This window comes from Ovis aries, chromosome 5 (genome assembly GCF_016772045.2).
Source record: "Ovis aries strain OAR_USU_Benz2616 breed Rambouillet chromosome 5, ARS-UI_Ramb_v3.0, whole genome shotgun sequence".
Classification (NCBI taxonomy): Eukaryota; Metazoa; Chordata; class Mammalia; order Artiodactyla; family Bovidae; genus Ovis; species Ovis aries.
The window spans coordinates 78,656,834-78,672,143 of record NC_056058.1 but is presented as its reverse complement, the minus strand read 5'-3'; the positions used below and the strand labels follow the sequence as shown (position 1 = coordinate 78,672,143).

The following is a 15,310-nucleotide window of genomic DNA, read 5'->3' as shown; positions in this document are numbered from 1 at the left end:
TCTCTCTCGGAGGCTACGGAACGATCAGCTGAGGTCAGAGATACCCATTCAGAGGGACAAAGCCCTCCACAGAAACCATAACACACATGATTAGAAGAGTCGGTTTGCCACATAACAATCTGGAGGGCTGGACTGAAGCCCCACAAATTCCACAACGGGAACACTCGATGCTTTTCCAAAAGAACAAAATCAACACTTTTTAAAAGGACAGGAGATTCAATTCACATTTTGGCCTCTGCAGCTCTCATTAAAGAGTGGTGAAGTCCTAGATACAGGAAAGGACGCAAGTGTACTTGATCCTTGGGGTTGCTCTAACCCCCAAAAGTGAAGGTTGGGACAAGCCCTAGGTTCACTGGAGCAACCTGACTAGGGGCCAGGAGTCCCCAGGCTTGGCCAGGGGCTCTGGCTCCTTCGTCTCCCCACAGCCTCTGTGATGGGGAAGGTCTTCCTTGTGCTCTGCAGAGCTCCAGCCAAGGGCGACTCGGCAGCAACGAGAACAGGGCAGGAAAACAGACACCTTCCAGCAGTCCTTCCTACCCCCCACCCCCCCCCCCGGCCCCAGAACCTTTTATGCAACCAGCCCGCACTGGAACATTTGCACGGCAGCCTATTTCTGTAAACCCAATAATATTTTTAAACACGCTGGAGGAGGAGACTCCGTGGAAGAGGTCTGTGAGGAATCTTTCTGCAGAGAGAAATTTGTGCTGCTTTTCAAAAAAAGAAAAAAAATCACTGATTTAATTGTCTCAAAAATGCCTGGTTTTCTTACAAATACTAGACAGACTGGAGAGAATGTGTGGCATAGATTTGTTTATCTCAGGGTCAAGCTCAAGATGACAGAGGAGGTGTCACAACCTCCCACAGGGAACACCTGCACATCTCATGCTGGTCACACTGGGTGTCAGTCACATCGAGCTGGAATCAATGACTTATAAGACACATCCTGGGTGACTTACCTGAAACATTGGATATGTCAAGAACGTCTCCAGCATCCTCCCCTCACAGGCAGGGTTGGCTTCATACTGTTTTAAGAGTTTGTCAAAGTCTCTGTTTTGCTTACAGTTGGCGAGCACTTGGAGGCTGTACTGGTGATTACGCACAAATTCTTGATAAATGTTCAGCATGGGGAGCAAGATATCAAACAGATCAGCTGGAAAGAAGAAGCAAACATGGCCGTCTCTCTTGGTGCTCAGTAAATTATCCATGGGACAGGGAGAAACTGCTCACTCTGCAGGAATGGCAGAGAGCAGCTCCCGGCACTAGGCATCAGGCTACACGGCCCAGGGCAGATGCCAGAATGACTGACCTGGTGGAATGCACCCCGAGGCAGAGCCCCACTCTAGTCCCCAGAGAACCTTGATGGGCCATGGGGAAGGGTCAAAAGGGCAGAGTCCCTGTACCCACAGAAGCTCCCAGGTCATCTGATGCTGCTGCTGCTGCTAAGTCACTTCAGTCGTGTCCGACTCTCTGAGACCCCATAGATGGCAGCCCATCAGGCTCCTCTGTCCCTGGGATTCTCCAGGCAAGAACACTGGAGTGGGTTGCCATTTCCTTCTCCAATGCATGAAAGTTTAAAGTGAAAGGGAAGTCGCTTAGTCGTGCCCGACTCTGAGAGACCCCACGGACTGCAGCCCACCAGGCTCTTCCGTCCATGGGAGTTTCCAGGCAAGAGTACTGGAGTGGGTTGCCAGTGCCTTCTCCTCCCAGGTTATCAGAGAAGTTCAAATAACTTAGGATGAATAACACTGAAACTATTTTACTCTTTATTGCAACCACATTAAGAAAAAATTTTCTCTCTCTAAAGCATGTACTTACCTAAAATTAAAGTAGGCCAGTTGGCTATTCTTGCCTTCAGTCCTTGATGAAATATTTCGTGAAGAAACATGATTGTTTCACTATAAAAAAATGGAAAAAAATAATATAATTAAATCACTATAAAGTATCTAGTTTGTTAAAGAAGTTCACTGAATCCTTAAAACCTTAAGTACATGATATACATGTCTCTGAGGGCCTTGGAACCATACAATCAATAAAGACACGGATTATATCAGCCCCCAGAAAGCAGTTTATCTTTCAACAACCCGAAAACCTCAACAAAAATTCTGAGCTAAGCCTCAAATACTGGAAGACAGTAAGCACCAAATCAATGTCATATAACCCTCTTCATCAACTTATAATACTGATAAAAACAGCTTTCTACTGTTAGGATGTAGCACTTCAGCTGATAATCAGAAAATTAGTTAAGATCCTTCTCTTCAGATTTAATTCTAAATGATAATTCAGCCATCGTTCTCTCTCTTTCACTAAAATGAGTTTTGACAGAGAGGAAAACTTGGCAGACCTCTACAATAACCACTCCTAAAACCCTCATGCCAGAAAGGGAAAGGAATCTTCTGTAAAGGATGTAGCCTACATAAATATATTAGAATGAAGACTGCATCAATTAAAGATCCAGATTTCTAGAAGGTTTAAGAAGGCAAGTTATCAAAGTAACATTTGCTTTCTCCTCACTAGAATCAATCTACTGGAACGAACCTTTGAAGGTTTTTCTGAACTAACACGTCGACACAACCAAAAACAGGATTATTCATGTCAGTGACATACTTGGGTTTGTTATAAGTCAAAGTCCACAACAAGAAACATCAATGGGAAATCCTTACTATCTGTGAATGGCCCATGAAACACGATAGATGCTCCTTGTAGACTGTGATTTGTTTTCTTTCATAGAAATTTTAACTAAGCGGTATTTGTTGTTTTAGGATTTCAACCAGATCTACTTTGTTAGGTATTGTAGATCAGTCCTTCAATCTCCATCCCATTGTCCTTCTAGGTAGAGAGGATGGAGAGCTAAAACTACATTTTCCAGAGTCCCTTGCAGAGAGGGTCCTAGATGTAAATTCAGTCCCACCCATAGATGCACATGGTAAGACATGAAAGGCAGGAGCAGAGGCCACCTTCCTGTTACTGAAAGTCAGTCACGCACATGTGTCTCGGGGGCAATTTCAGTGCCTAGCCTCAGTGGTCTGGTTTCTAGGCACCAGTATGATACAGCTGAGAGGCAGCTGCGGTGGCAATGGCCGAAGCAGTAGTTTTCTAACCTCTGGGTTATATCTGTGGTGCTGTGCCCTTGAATTCAGTGGTCCAGGCCTGCTGTCTGACTTGTGCTCCAGCCCTTCCTAAGGATCCTATAAGCAGTGAATTCCTTCCAATCACAGAGGAGGTTCCTCTTTCCTACACTGAAAACTAACTGGCACATCTACCTTCATATTTTGGTATTTAAACAGAAAACAGGTGAAACAATTCTTGGCGACTCCAATATGCACACAAACAACACTCCAATGACCTGGCCTTTCTCGGGTCTTTGAACTTCTTTCTCCAGAGGTCTTGTCTTCCACTGACCTCAGACAACACTCTTTTAATCGTACTCTAAACCGTCTCGTTGTCCATAACTGCATCCTCTCCCTTACCTCAGTTTCAGGGCCATTGCTCTGTGACCATCCCCTTACCTTCGAGTTCATTATCTTTAGAAACCTGACTCCCCAGATCCCTTCCCACCATCAGGACCTGAGACCATTGATCCCGCTGCCTTATTACTGACCAAAATCCCATCACAACATCATTTCCCATTCTCCACAGTTTAGATCTCATGGTTCAGTTATAACCCCTTCCTTGCACACACCTTCAACTCCTTTCTTTTTTCAGTTCATCATATTAGCCTCATACACACTAATACCAGTTAAACTCAACCCTTTGCCAACTCTATACCTGCACTTATGCAGCTGAAGGTGGTTCAGATCAGATCAGTCGCTCAGTCGTGTCTGACTCTTTGCAACCCCATGAATCGCACCATGCCAGGCCTCCCTGTCCATCACCAACTCCTGGAGTTTACCCAAACTCATGTCCATCGAGTCAGTGATGCCATCCAGCCATCTCATCCTCTGTGGTCCCCTTCTCCTCCTGCCCCCAATCCCTCCCAGCATCAGAGTCTTTTCCAATGAGTCAACTCTTCGCATGAGGTGGCCAAAGTACTGGAGTTTCAGCTTTAGCATCATTCCTTCCAGAGAAATCCCAGGGCTGATCTCCTTTAGAATGGACTGGTTGGATCTCCTTGAAGTCCAAGGGACTCTCAAGAGTCTTCTCCAACACCACCATTAAGAATAACATAAAATCATCCTGAATAGTCTCATTGTAAAGTCATAACCACAAGCCTGATATCTAGCAGTTCTATTACACTTCCCTCATCCTTTCATGCATTGGAGAAGGCAATGGCAACCCACTCCAGTGTTCTTGCCTTGAGAATCCCAGGGATGGGGGAGCCTGGTGGGCTGCCGTCTATGGGGTCGCACGGAGTCGGACATGACTGAAGTGACTTAGCAGCAGCAGCAGCAGCAGCATCCATTCACTGCCCTGTTCGCCTTGATTATCATTTCACACCTTTTCCTCTCTTCCCTGACTCCAGCACTTTCCTCTCATCAGCACTGTCACTTGCTATCCTTGATTCCTAACCACATGATGTGTCCAGGTATTATTCCTTCCCTGTCCATGCTCCCACTTAAAGTCAAGCTCTTGACTTGTTCACCACATTCTATCCACTTCTGCCTGCGCAAGTACCCTGCTCCAGCAATTCTCCCCTCTCTTTCCCATATCCCATCTAAACACATGCACACACACACAACTTTATATTTCTTTATTTACCTCCAGGTACCACTCTGTTTCTCTGATCCTTTTTATAGCAACCCTCCTTGAAATAGTTTTCTACACCAACTCTTTCTAATTCCAATTCCCCTTCTCACCAAATCAGGTTTTGGTCCCTCATCAAAATTGCCAATAAGCTCCAAGTCATTAAACCCCCAGTCAGCTCCCAGTTATTGTTTTATTTGACCTTTTGACATAGTTGCTTGTTCCTGCCTGCACTTGTTTCCAGGACAACCCATCTCCTGTTTTATATCCTACAACCCTAGCAGATCCTCTTCATTATAATTTTTTGAAGGGGTACAGCTGCTTTAAAATGTGGTGTTAATTTCTGCTGCACACAAGTGAATCAGCTATATGTATACATACATCCCCTTCCTCTTGAACTTCCATCCCACTACCCCAATCCCATCCATCTAGGTCAACACAGAGCACTAAGCTGAGCTCCCTGCTCTGCGCAGTAGGCTCCTACTAGCTTTCTGCTTTACACAGGGCAGTGCACACATGTCAGTCCTAATCTTCCAGTTCATCCTGCCTTCCCCGCCCTGCTGTGGCTCTTCATACTCCTAACCTCTAAATGCTGAAATATCCCAGGGCTCAGTCCTTGGTCCTCTTCTCTCATTCATTTGTACTCACTCCCTTGGTAATCACATTCAGACAAACAACTTTAAACACTATTCATATGCTATTAGACTCCAAAATTTATACCTCCAGCCCTGAACTCCAGACTAACATCCAACCCTGCTCACTTGATCTGGCTAACAGCATCTCAGTCGCGAGAAGTTCGAGATAAAAACTCTTGGTCTTTTCTCATAAACTTGTTCTTATGTCAATCTTCCCCACTTAATAAACAGCAGCTCCATCTGTCTAGTTATTCAGGCCCAAAACCCTGGACTTTCCTTCAAAATCCACTTCAAACTCATCAGCAAATCTTATTGGCTCTATGTTAAAAATACACCCAGAATTTAATCACTTATCACTACCTCCATCATCTCTTGCCTAGATTACTGCACTAGCCCCACCTAATAGGCCTCCCTGCTACAGTCATCTCTCACCTGGTTTATTGAAATAGCCACAAAACTGATCTGCCCACAGTCTATACTCAAAAGAGACAACCAGGGTGAACTTTTAAAACCTAATCACATCATGGTATGCTTCTCCTTAAAACCCCACCAATCTCTCCCCATCTCATTTAGAGTAAAAGAAAACATCTTTACAACGCCTTAACTGTTACCACTCTGACATCTCCCTTCATCTGCACTGACTCTGGCAGTCCTCAAACAAGCAAGCTCGGCATGCTCCAGCCTCGGGCCTCTGCACAGGGCATCTCCCCTGTGTGCATCTCTCTCCCTTCAGGCAGCCACACGGCTTGCCTTCTCCTCAACTGCAGTCTCTGCTCAAATGTTAACGTATCACTCAGGTCTTTCTAAAAACTGGCTATAGAAAAACGATGGGACGTTTTCAAAATGTAATACCATGTAGCAATCTTTTAAAAAACAGAATACTGTTTTTATATATCAAATATGGAAAGATGTCCAGGATATACTGTTAAGTTTAATACGTACCTGTAAACAGCAGGCACGTGTTAAAGTACTTGCCTTTTGTGTTAGAAAGGGGGAAATGAGATTATATTCAAATTTGATTGACCTACATCAAGAAACACTGTAAGGATATATAGAAAACTAATGAAAACAGTTACAGATAGCAAGTGAGGAAAATGCGGTGGGGAGAGACAGAGTTCAAAGCTGTTTGATGTTCTCATGTTGTTTTAATTTTTTTAACCATGTAAATGCATGGTTAAATGCAGGTTTTTGTCTACTTAAAAAGCAAATAAATAACTAAAATGGTAAGTAAAATAGAATACTGGAGTGGGCCGCCACACCCTCCTCCAGGGAATCTTTCCAACCCAGGGATTGAACACGGGTCTCATATGTCTCCTGCATTAGTAGGTGGGTTCTTTACAACTAGTACCACCTGGGAAGCCGAAGCAGCACTCAGAAACAAATAAATAACTAAAATGTTAAGTAAAGTACCCTAGCAGTCCCCTTTCTCCCTTCTCCCCTTTGTTTCTTTATTTCTTCCACAGCACTAATCACAATATAAAATACTGCATCTTTCACTTATTCACTATTCGTCGTCTATATTCCCACATCAGAATTTAAGTTCTATGAAGGCAGGGACCTTCCGCTTTGTTCACTGATGAATCCTCAGCAGTAAACGCACTACAAATATTTATTGAGAAAATAAATTTACTAGAGATCCTCAGGCCCTCTGTTAATTTTTGTTCTTCCTAAAGTACTTCTGTGTAAGTTACATGTGAAGACCTATTAATCACTCCCATTTCCCTCAGGGTATGAAGGAGATAATTTTCCCCAACACACACACAATGATAAGATGTCAAGAGGGGTAACAGTAGGTAACGCCATGTCAAATAGAAAAAAAGAGACAGAAATAACTAGATGCCAATATCCAAGATAAAAATAAGAAAACATGGGCCAACAATGAAACACCAATGACAGCTTTCTTATTTTCAATATCATAAGCTCATACAGGTGAATTTATACTTCTTTTACGAGTGAAGTAAAACTTCCTTTAAAAACTATGGATAGATTTTTCACACAACTTTTACTTATCCAAGACAAACCTGTTGAGAAAAATACTGCTGACGTCGTCGTGGCTGATGGGGGGCTTCTTGGAGCTGGCCGCCATGCGCAGGGGCCGCAGGAAACCATTGACGAGGATGTAGAGCTGGTGGACGTACTCCGACTCAGCCTCGACCATGGTGAACACGATCTGGTTTCTCTTCCTCATGCTTTCGGCGTGAGGCGAACAAATGTAATCCTGCACGATGGTCTTCCATTTCCTTCTACATAACCACCCTCGCATGAAGCTCTGAACCTACAGAACAGCGGCAGCAAAGCAGAAGTGAATCTCAGGGAGGGGCGGGGCAGGCTTCTTAAGCTGGTCGGCAGGGTGTCCATCCTGCGCCGCGTATATCGTGCTCCTTCACTGGAGCACTGGTGGGCCCACCACAGAATAAAGAGTGTCAGGTTTGGGCCAGATAGCAGCAAAAAAAAAAAAAAAAAAAGATTTTTAAAACAATATTTTCCTTCAGCTTTACTAGTTTCTCCAATAGCTTAAGCTGTTTAGGCCTCCCTAGAAGGACATCAGTGGAGAAGGCAATGGCACCCCACTCCAGTGCTCTTGCCTGGCAAATCCCATGGACAGAGGAGCCTGGTGGGCTGCAGTCCATGGGGTCGCTAAGAGTCGGACACGACTGAGCGACTTCCCTTTCACTTTTCACTTTTCATGCACTGGAGAAGGAAATGGCAACCCACTCCAGTATTCTTGCCTGGAGAATCCCAGGGACAGAGGAGCCTAGAGGGCTGCTGTCTATGGGGTCACACAGAGTCGGATACGACTGAAGCGACTTAGCAGCAGCAGCAGCAGAAGGACATCAGAATATAATAATATTACATATTTAGTTGTTAACATTTCAAGAAAGGAATAAATTGAAGGTTTATTCTTTAACAACATAAAGTCAGGTATTAACATTTTTTAATTGTGGTACAAAAAACACACGCATAACATAAAACTTACTGTCTTAACCATTTTTAAGTGTATAGTTCAGAAGTGTTAAGTATAATCACATTGTTGCACATACAGATCTCCAGAACATTTTCATCTTGTGAAACTCAAACTCTATAATTGTTAAACAACTCTCCATTTCCCCCCTCCCTCAGCCCCTGTAATTCCCATTCTACTCCCTGTTTTTATGAATTTAACTACTTTGGATAACTTACATAAGGGGCATCATTCAATATCTGTCTTTTTGTAACAGGTTTATTTCACTTAGTATAATGGCCTCAAGGTTCATCTGTGTTGTAGCATGTGTCAGGATTTCCTTTCTTTTTAAGGCTGAATAATATTCCACTCTGTATATGTATGTATATATAGATAGATAACATTTTGTTTATCCATTTATCTGTTGATGAACATTTGGGGTGCTTTCACCTCTTGGCTATTACATATAATGCCGCAATGGATACAGGAGTGCAAGTATCTCTTCAAAATTCTGCTTTCAATTATTTTGGATAAATATTCAGAAGTGGGGTTGCTGGTAGTTCTATTTTTAAATTTTTGAGGAACCACCATACTGTCTTCCATAGCAGTTGAGTCATTTTACAATCTCACCAACAGAGCACAAGGGTTCCAATTTCTTCATATCATCAACAATACTTGTTATTTGGGTGTTTTGGGGTTCTTTTTATATAGTAGTCATCCTAATGGGTGTGTGATAATATTATACTGCAGTTTTGATTGTACTTCCCTGATGCTTAGTGATGTTGATCATCTTTTCAAGTGTTAGGGATTTCTCTAAAGAATCATCTTTGAAAGAAATGTGTATCATCTTTGGAGAAATGTCTACTCAAGTCCTTTGCCTATTTTAAAATCAGGTTTGATCTTTTGTAATGGCTATTTGAGTCTTTTTTTTTAAGCTTAAAAAAAAAGTGTTAGACATCAGCTCATCTGACCTCTTCTTTTTACAGATGAGTAAACTAAATTTCTTGGTTAAGTCACACAGGAAACCTGCAACCAGGCTTGCCCTTCTTTTACCTGCTTTTTGTTAACTATAAGGACTCTCTTTCTCAGCCACATGGGCAAACCACACACTAAAAATTCACAATGGTGTTATCTTGTGGGGAAAAAAGAAATAAAAATTAAAATCAATGTTGTAGGAAGATGGAAGCCCCTACAACTGATATGAATCCCCAAGATATGACAGGCCAACTGGACAAAGTATGCTAGCCTTTGCATTTCAGCCAACAAATATTTACTGAGCATCTTTTAAATGCCCAGGTAAATGCTGAGTGCTAAACAGAGAGGTATATGTCATATCCTGAACCCAAAGGCTCTGCCACTTAACCTACTGGATGACCTTGAACTCTGGGCTCCATTTCCTTATCTACCAAATAACTGACCCAAAAATGTGAGGTCCTTTCTAAATATAAGAAAAATTATATGATAATTTATTAGTATTTGTTATATCTAAGCAGTAGATTAAGCAACAAAGCAGGTTGCAAAGTCATATATAATTGAAAGCAATAAATTACTATCAAATCATTTTTAGTATCATTGTTTTCTTCTTAACATATTATTTTCCTTTTTTTCATACTATTTCACCCATATGGTCTCAATTATCATGCATTTAAACAACTATTCTTCTTTTGCAATATTTAAAACTGTCTCATTTACCAACTGATGTCAGCACACTATCAATTTTCATAATAGGCATTCACACAGTTGTCATACCTCAAGCAATAAAAATTAAAAGCACATTTTAGTAGAATTATGTGGAGAAAATTATATGCATATTATTTGGAGAAATCATACAGGAAAGTTCTGTGAGCCAATTGCAATTTTTGGTCTCCTGAAGTTAAAAAATTATGTGGCTATTTGTAAAGATCAGCATAGAGTATCTAACTCATTTGTGGGACTTCCCTGGTGGCTTCGATGGTGAAGCCTCTGCCTACAATGCAGGAGACCCAGGTTCGATCCCTGGGTCGGGAAGATCCTCTGGAGAAGGAAATGGCAACCCACTCCAGTACTCCTGCCTGGAAAACCCCATGGACAGAGAAGCCTGGTAGGCTACAGTCCAACAGGTCGCAAAGAGTCAGACACAACTGAGCAACTAACACACACATGCACAATTCATTGGTAAACATCCCTTTCCACAGAGACGTCAGTCTGACTGGGGACATAAAGGGCAATAGAGTTAAATTCAAAACCTGTTAACAAATTTAAAAGTAAGGTTTTTTAAAAATTATTTCCATTATGAAAGAGGAAGACAGGAAACTATAAAATGTATTTTATCATTATTCCTCCATTTAACAGAAGTGTTTTCAAAAATCAACTGAATTTGTGTTAAATAAAAGAATCTGCCTGCAATGCAGGAGATCTGGGCTCGATCTCTGAGTCAGAAAGATCCTCTAGAGAAGGAAATGGCACCCCACTCCAGTATTCTTGCCTGGAGAATTCCACGGACAGTGGAGACTGGTGAGCTAGCTACAGTCCATGGGATTGCACAGAGTTGGGCATGACTTGAGTGATTAACACAAACAAAATCTATTTACTTAAGCAATATTGCCTTCTGTGCAAAAGCTGGCTTGTTTACTTGCTAACATTTTCTACAACAGGACAGTACTACAATTGTATTTTACTGATATCTTTGTTTATATGGAGCTGCATGTTATTAAAAGAATGGCAACAGCATTCATCTTGTAACAACAACATAAACCAAATTTAATTTAAAGATTTTCTAATTCTAAGAGAGGAATGTTTTTATTTTACTTTGTTATTTCTTGAAAACGGAAAACAGTGCAACTTAGTCCTGAGCAGCTTTTCTATTGCAAATTCTGAGCAATATTTAAAGCTTTATTGTAACTGAAAGAGAATAATTACCTAGCATAGGAAAATAGGAATAAGAAAAAAATGAAGAAGAAATAAAATTCTGTCACTGTGCACCTTTTAACATAATATTAACACAGCTGAATCAGTGCTTTTACATAGGACAACTAAGACTGTGGAACTCAAAACCAAGATGACTTAAATCAAACACAGTAGACTACAGAGAGTGCCAGGGTCTGGTTAATTGCAGAAGTTGTATAGTTGTAAGTGACAGTAAGATGGAAGGAGTTGCTGATTATGTGGATGTTAAACAAGAAAGAAACAACAATAAAACAGAAACCTGAGCAGATGTATTGATTCACTCAGTTTTCTCACATGCTCAAAAAAATAAACTTCTCTAAATAAACACTGAAGCCTAAAGCTAAAAGAAACATTTTTGAAGTGTAATTTAAAAATTATTCCCTAAAATATAAAAGTGGCACAAACACCAGAAAGTTCAGCAGCACTTAAATAACCCAAATGGAGAATACCACTGTCTTCATGTCCACCTTTAGCATCCGTCTCACAGAATCCACACATGGATTGCCAGAACCGGAAAGAAATCTCAAGCCAAAGCTTTTCCAGGGAAGTAATCATGTGTGATAATTCTGAAGCAGAAGTCAGGAAGCCATTGGGAGAGAAACACCAAGACTGTTCTTAGCTCAGAGTCAGGGTGGCAAAGACATCACTACGGAAAGACAACTGGTCCCCACTACACTCGCCCAAAGCTGGAAACCCTACCTTTTTTATCTTCTTGATGTCTGGATCCTCATCTTCTTGATTGCTTTGGTAAGGTCTCATTCGTTCCTTTGTTTTATTAAGAGCGATGATCTGTAACACAAAATTGGTCCATTTCATGATTTGGGAAACACTAGGCTAACACCATATATCACAGGAAGTTATGCTTACAAGGTAACTTATAAGATCCTCAGGAAACATTTGCTTTTCAGGCACATTATCTTCGTTTGATGCTAAGCAGGGGAAGCCTGAACTTTACCCCAAACTTGTCTTATTATGCTGCTAACAAAAGTGCTTATAAGAAGTGACTGTGGAGAGTGTGAACGGGGGCCTGGGTTACAGAAATGTGAGTCCAAAACTAGACCCTGACTGCCAGCGATGACCAGACCAAGGCCTTCTCAGCATCTCAGGGATATGTCAAGCATCTCATTAATGGCAGCTTCCTGTAAAGCCCTCTGATCTCCAAATGCAGTGACACTCAGCTCCAAGCGCTCATGCTTTCTAAAATCAGCCTGCAGCCTTCCAAGCACACAGAGTACAGCAGAGTCACAGATCTCCTAGGGAAAACGGGAACTGCAGGGAACTCCAGAGCCCTGGGGCTCGGCCAAGCCAGTCAAGAAAACACAAAAAGACAAAAAGATTGAAACCACCTGGGGGATCTCTTTATAGCCTCAGCTCATTTTTATGACTCAAAACCAGGTAGCCTCAGAACCACACTTAGCAGTGAAATTCCTTGGACAGAGAATCTCCATCACTCAACTGCAGGCTCCTGCAAACTTAAGGACTGATCCAGATTTTACCAACAAGCAAACACTAAACACGCTGAGATCATAATTGCCCACTCAGACCTGTCTTTACATTCTGTCCCCATTACCAAACTCTCTCCTCTGCCATTTTCCTGGCAGGGAAGTGGGCAAATAAAAGGAGTAGGAAATAAATTACGGCTCCTGTCGATGACCACACAAGTCAGACCTGCTACTGACAGTCTGTGGCTGCAATATATATTCAGACTGAAAAAGAACATAGTGAAGGCAGATAAGCACACACAAATAAATACTGGGGAACACTGCTCGGTGCTGAGTTTCTCTCATGGAGTAAATGCCAACCTCTTTCACTTAGCAGACAAGCATCTGCTCTGGCTAACTGTGGCGAAGACAGAACACAATAATTTTGCTTTAAATTACAGTGCCTGATATAGTCTTTTAAAATGCAGGTTTGTTATGTTTTCTGTTGTTGTTTTCACTATCTCAGATTTCAGGGTTGGATCGGGAAGTTAACAACACTAATGATATGGTGAACAGTCTGCAACTTTTCATCCTCAGAGAGGCAATCGGATCCCAACGGGAACATCAGCTTAAGCCCTGCTCTGTCTGCTGAAGGTGAGGTACAGGGGCAGCAGGAGGTGAAAACCCTCTCAGAATTTGCAGAGTAAGTCTCAAAAGAAGATGTGAGGAAACAGAGAAGAAAATGTTAAATGACAGAGGAACAAGAAATTACCCAGATTGAGGAGCCTGTGGTTTGTTTCTATCAACAGTTACAATCAGCGGTAGGTTTCATTCTGTCCTGTTCTTTTCTTTGAAGCTAAGAGGACACTATTGCACCACTGGTCAGAAAGAGTAGAAAAACTTAACTTTCTACATTCCTCTGCAGTTCTTCAGGTATTGCTCACTTCCCACAAGGGATGACAGGACAACACGGGAAGGTACACTCAGGTTTCTGTATACACGTGGAGGCACCTTGAGGAGAAGGGAGGACCCACAGACACTGCAACGGCTGCCGTCTCCACGACCACCTGAGTCAGTCTCACTCTCTGGGGGTGCAGAGCCTGAGAGGTTCGCAGTCAGGGTGGGGCAGGGAGGGAGGCAGGAATCCCAGCTTCAGGAAACAAACGCATCCTAGCATATGTCACGTACTTTAACCCAAATGAGTTTTTCAAAATTCTATAGAGAAGGTTGGACTCTTTGGACTGAGAAAAAAAGCAAAGACTTTCTGACTTCATCTTTGGACCTTCTTTAGCTGTCATTCAGACTTTTACACTGAATCTATGACAGGTTCACAATAATCATTACTATGAATCCATCTGAAAACAGATAAATACTATAGTCAATTCTTAAATATTCGAGCAAAGGAAGGACATCAGGCGCACAAATAATGTAAAGCTGCATATTATTCTGATATTTTATTGTACATATTTACCTAATCCTAACTTAGAAAATATATTCATTCCTCATGTACCTGTGATGGTGGAGGAACTAAGTTTGGGATCAAAATTCTGCCCCTATAGGCTTTAAGTAACCATAAGGAGATGACAATAAACATGAAACAATGAGGCGTCTATCAACTAGGAAATACCTCTGATTTAAGCCTTTCGATTTCTGTATCTTGATCTTCAAGTTGATGCCGGAGTTGGTTAGCTGCAATTTTTTCTGTCTCTACGATCTGAACTAGATGAATGTACTTCTGCATTAATACTTCCCTCTCAATCAAAATGTCTGCATAACTTAAGAGAAAATTACAGTTAGTCATTGAGATAGTATTCTATACAGTTTCATCTAGAACAGCATGTTTATTTAAAAAGAAGCCATAGAGTTTAACTAACTCTATGTAAACATTAACGTTTGGCTTACATTTCATATTAACTATGTAGGCTTTGAATCATCACATTTTTACATAACCTTTAGAAGAGTTTATTTTACGATGGCAGCAACTCACAACTTTGTCATATAAATGAGAAAGATGCAAAGCAAATCTATTATTTTATAAAGAAAATAGTGGAACTTATTTAATAAAACGGAAGTCTTTGAATTGATGGCACATATTTAAAGTGTTTCCCGGAGTAAAGCACTAGCCAATCAGAACAGACCAACTGCCAAGCAGATTGAACGCAGGAGCCATCAGGAGAGGCCCTGGCTGGAGAGAACAACGATGACTGCACCACCAGCCTGGCTCTCTTCAGGATTATGGGACCTCTGGATTCACGCTTCCCAAAACCATTAGAGGCAAAAACTTCATTCTAAAAACAAGTGTAGATTCTTGGGCCCTGACATCATCAGCCTAACTTGTTTCCACTACTTCGGCCAAGTGTGAAAAGCAAGACATTCTCTCTTAGATTTTTTTATTGATCTCTATGGCACCCAGATTTTTGCTTCCAGAGCTTCTTGTGCTATTTAGGGTGGTAAAATGTTTATTTGTCCATTCCCATAATCTTTTCCATATGATGTGATAACAGTAATAAATAATAACTATTTACTGAGCATGTGGGGTACATCACATATATTCTCTTCCTCCAAGCAACCCCAAGAGACAGACTTTATCACTTCAATTGTACAGAGAAAGAATCTGATCCTCACAGCTAACAGGTGGCAGGGCTGGGATTCAAATCAAGGTCTATCTGACCCCAAGCTCATGTTCTTAACCACAAGATAAACTGTCT

At 41.6% G+C, this 15,310-nt stretch overlaps 1 protein-coding gene across 1 annotated transcript in view; it reads right to left on the bottom strand.

Moving 5' to 3' along the window:
• RASGRF2 (Ras protein specific guanine nucleotide releasing factor 2) overlaps positions 1–15,310 on the bottom strand; it is a 256,645-nt gene that overhangs the window by 149,489 nt on the left and 91,846 nt on the right. Inside the window, exons 3-7 of the mRNA XM_027970489.3 lie at positions 14,230–14,377; positions 11,881–11,970; positions 7,337–7,590; positions 1,816–1,895; positions 957–1,150 (exon numbers count right to left, since the gene is read on the bottom strand). Of these exons, the coding sequence (XP_027826290.2) occupies positions 957–1,150; positions 1,816–1,895; positions 7,337–7,590; positions 11,881–11,970; positions 14,230–14,377 (766 nt within the window). The remainder of the gene's footprint in view (positions 1–956; positions 1,151–1,815; positions 1,896–7,336; positions 7,591–11,880; positions 11,971–14,229; positions 14,378–15,310) is intronic.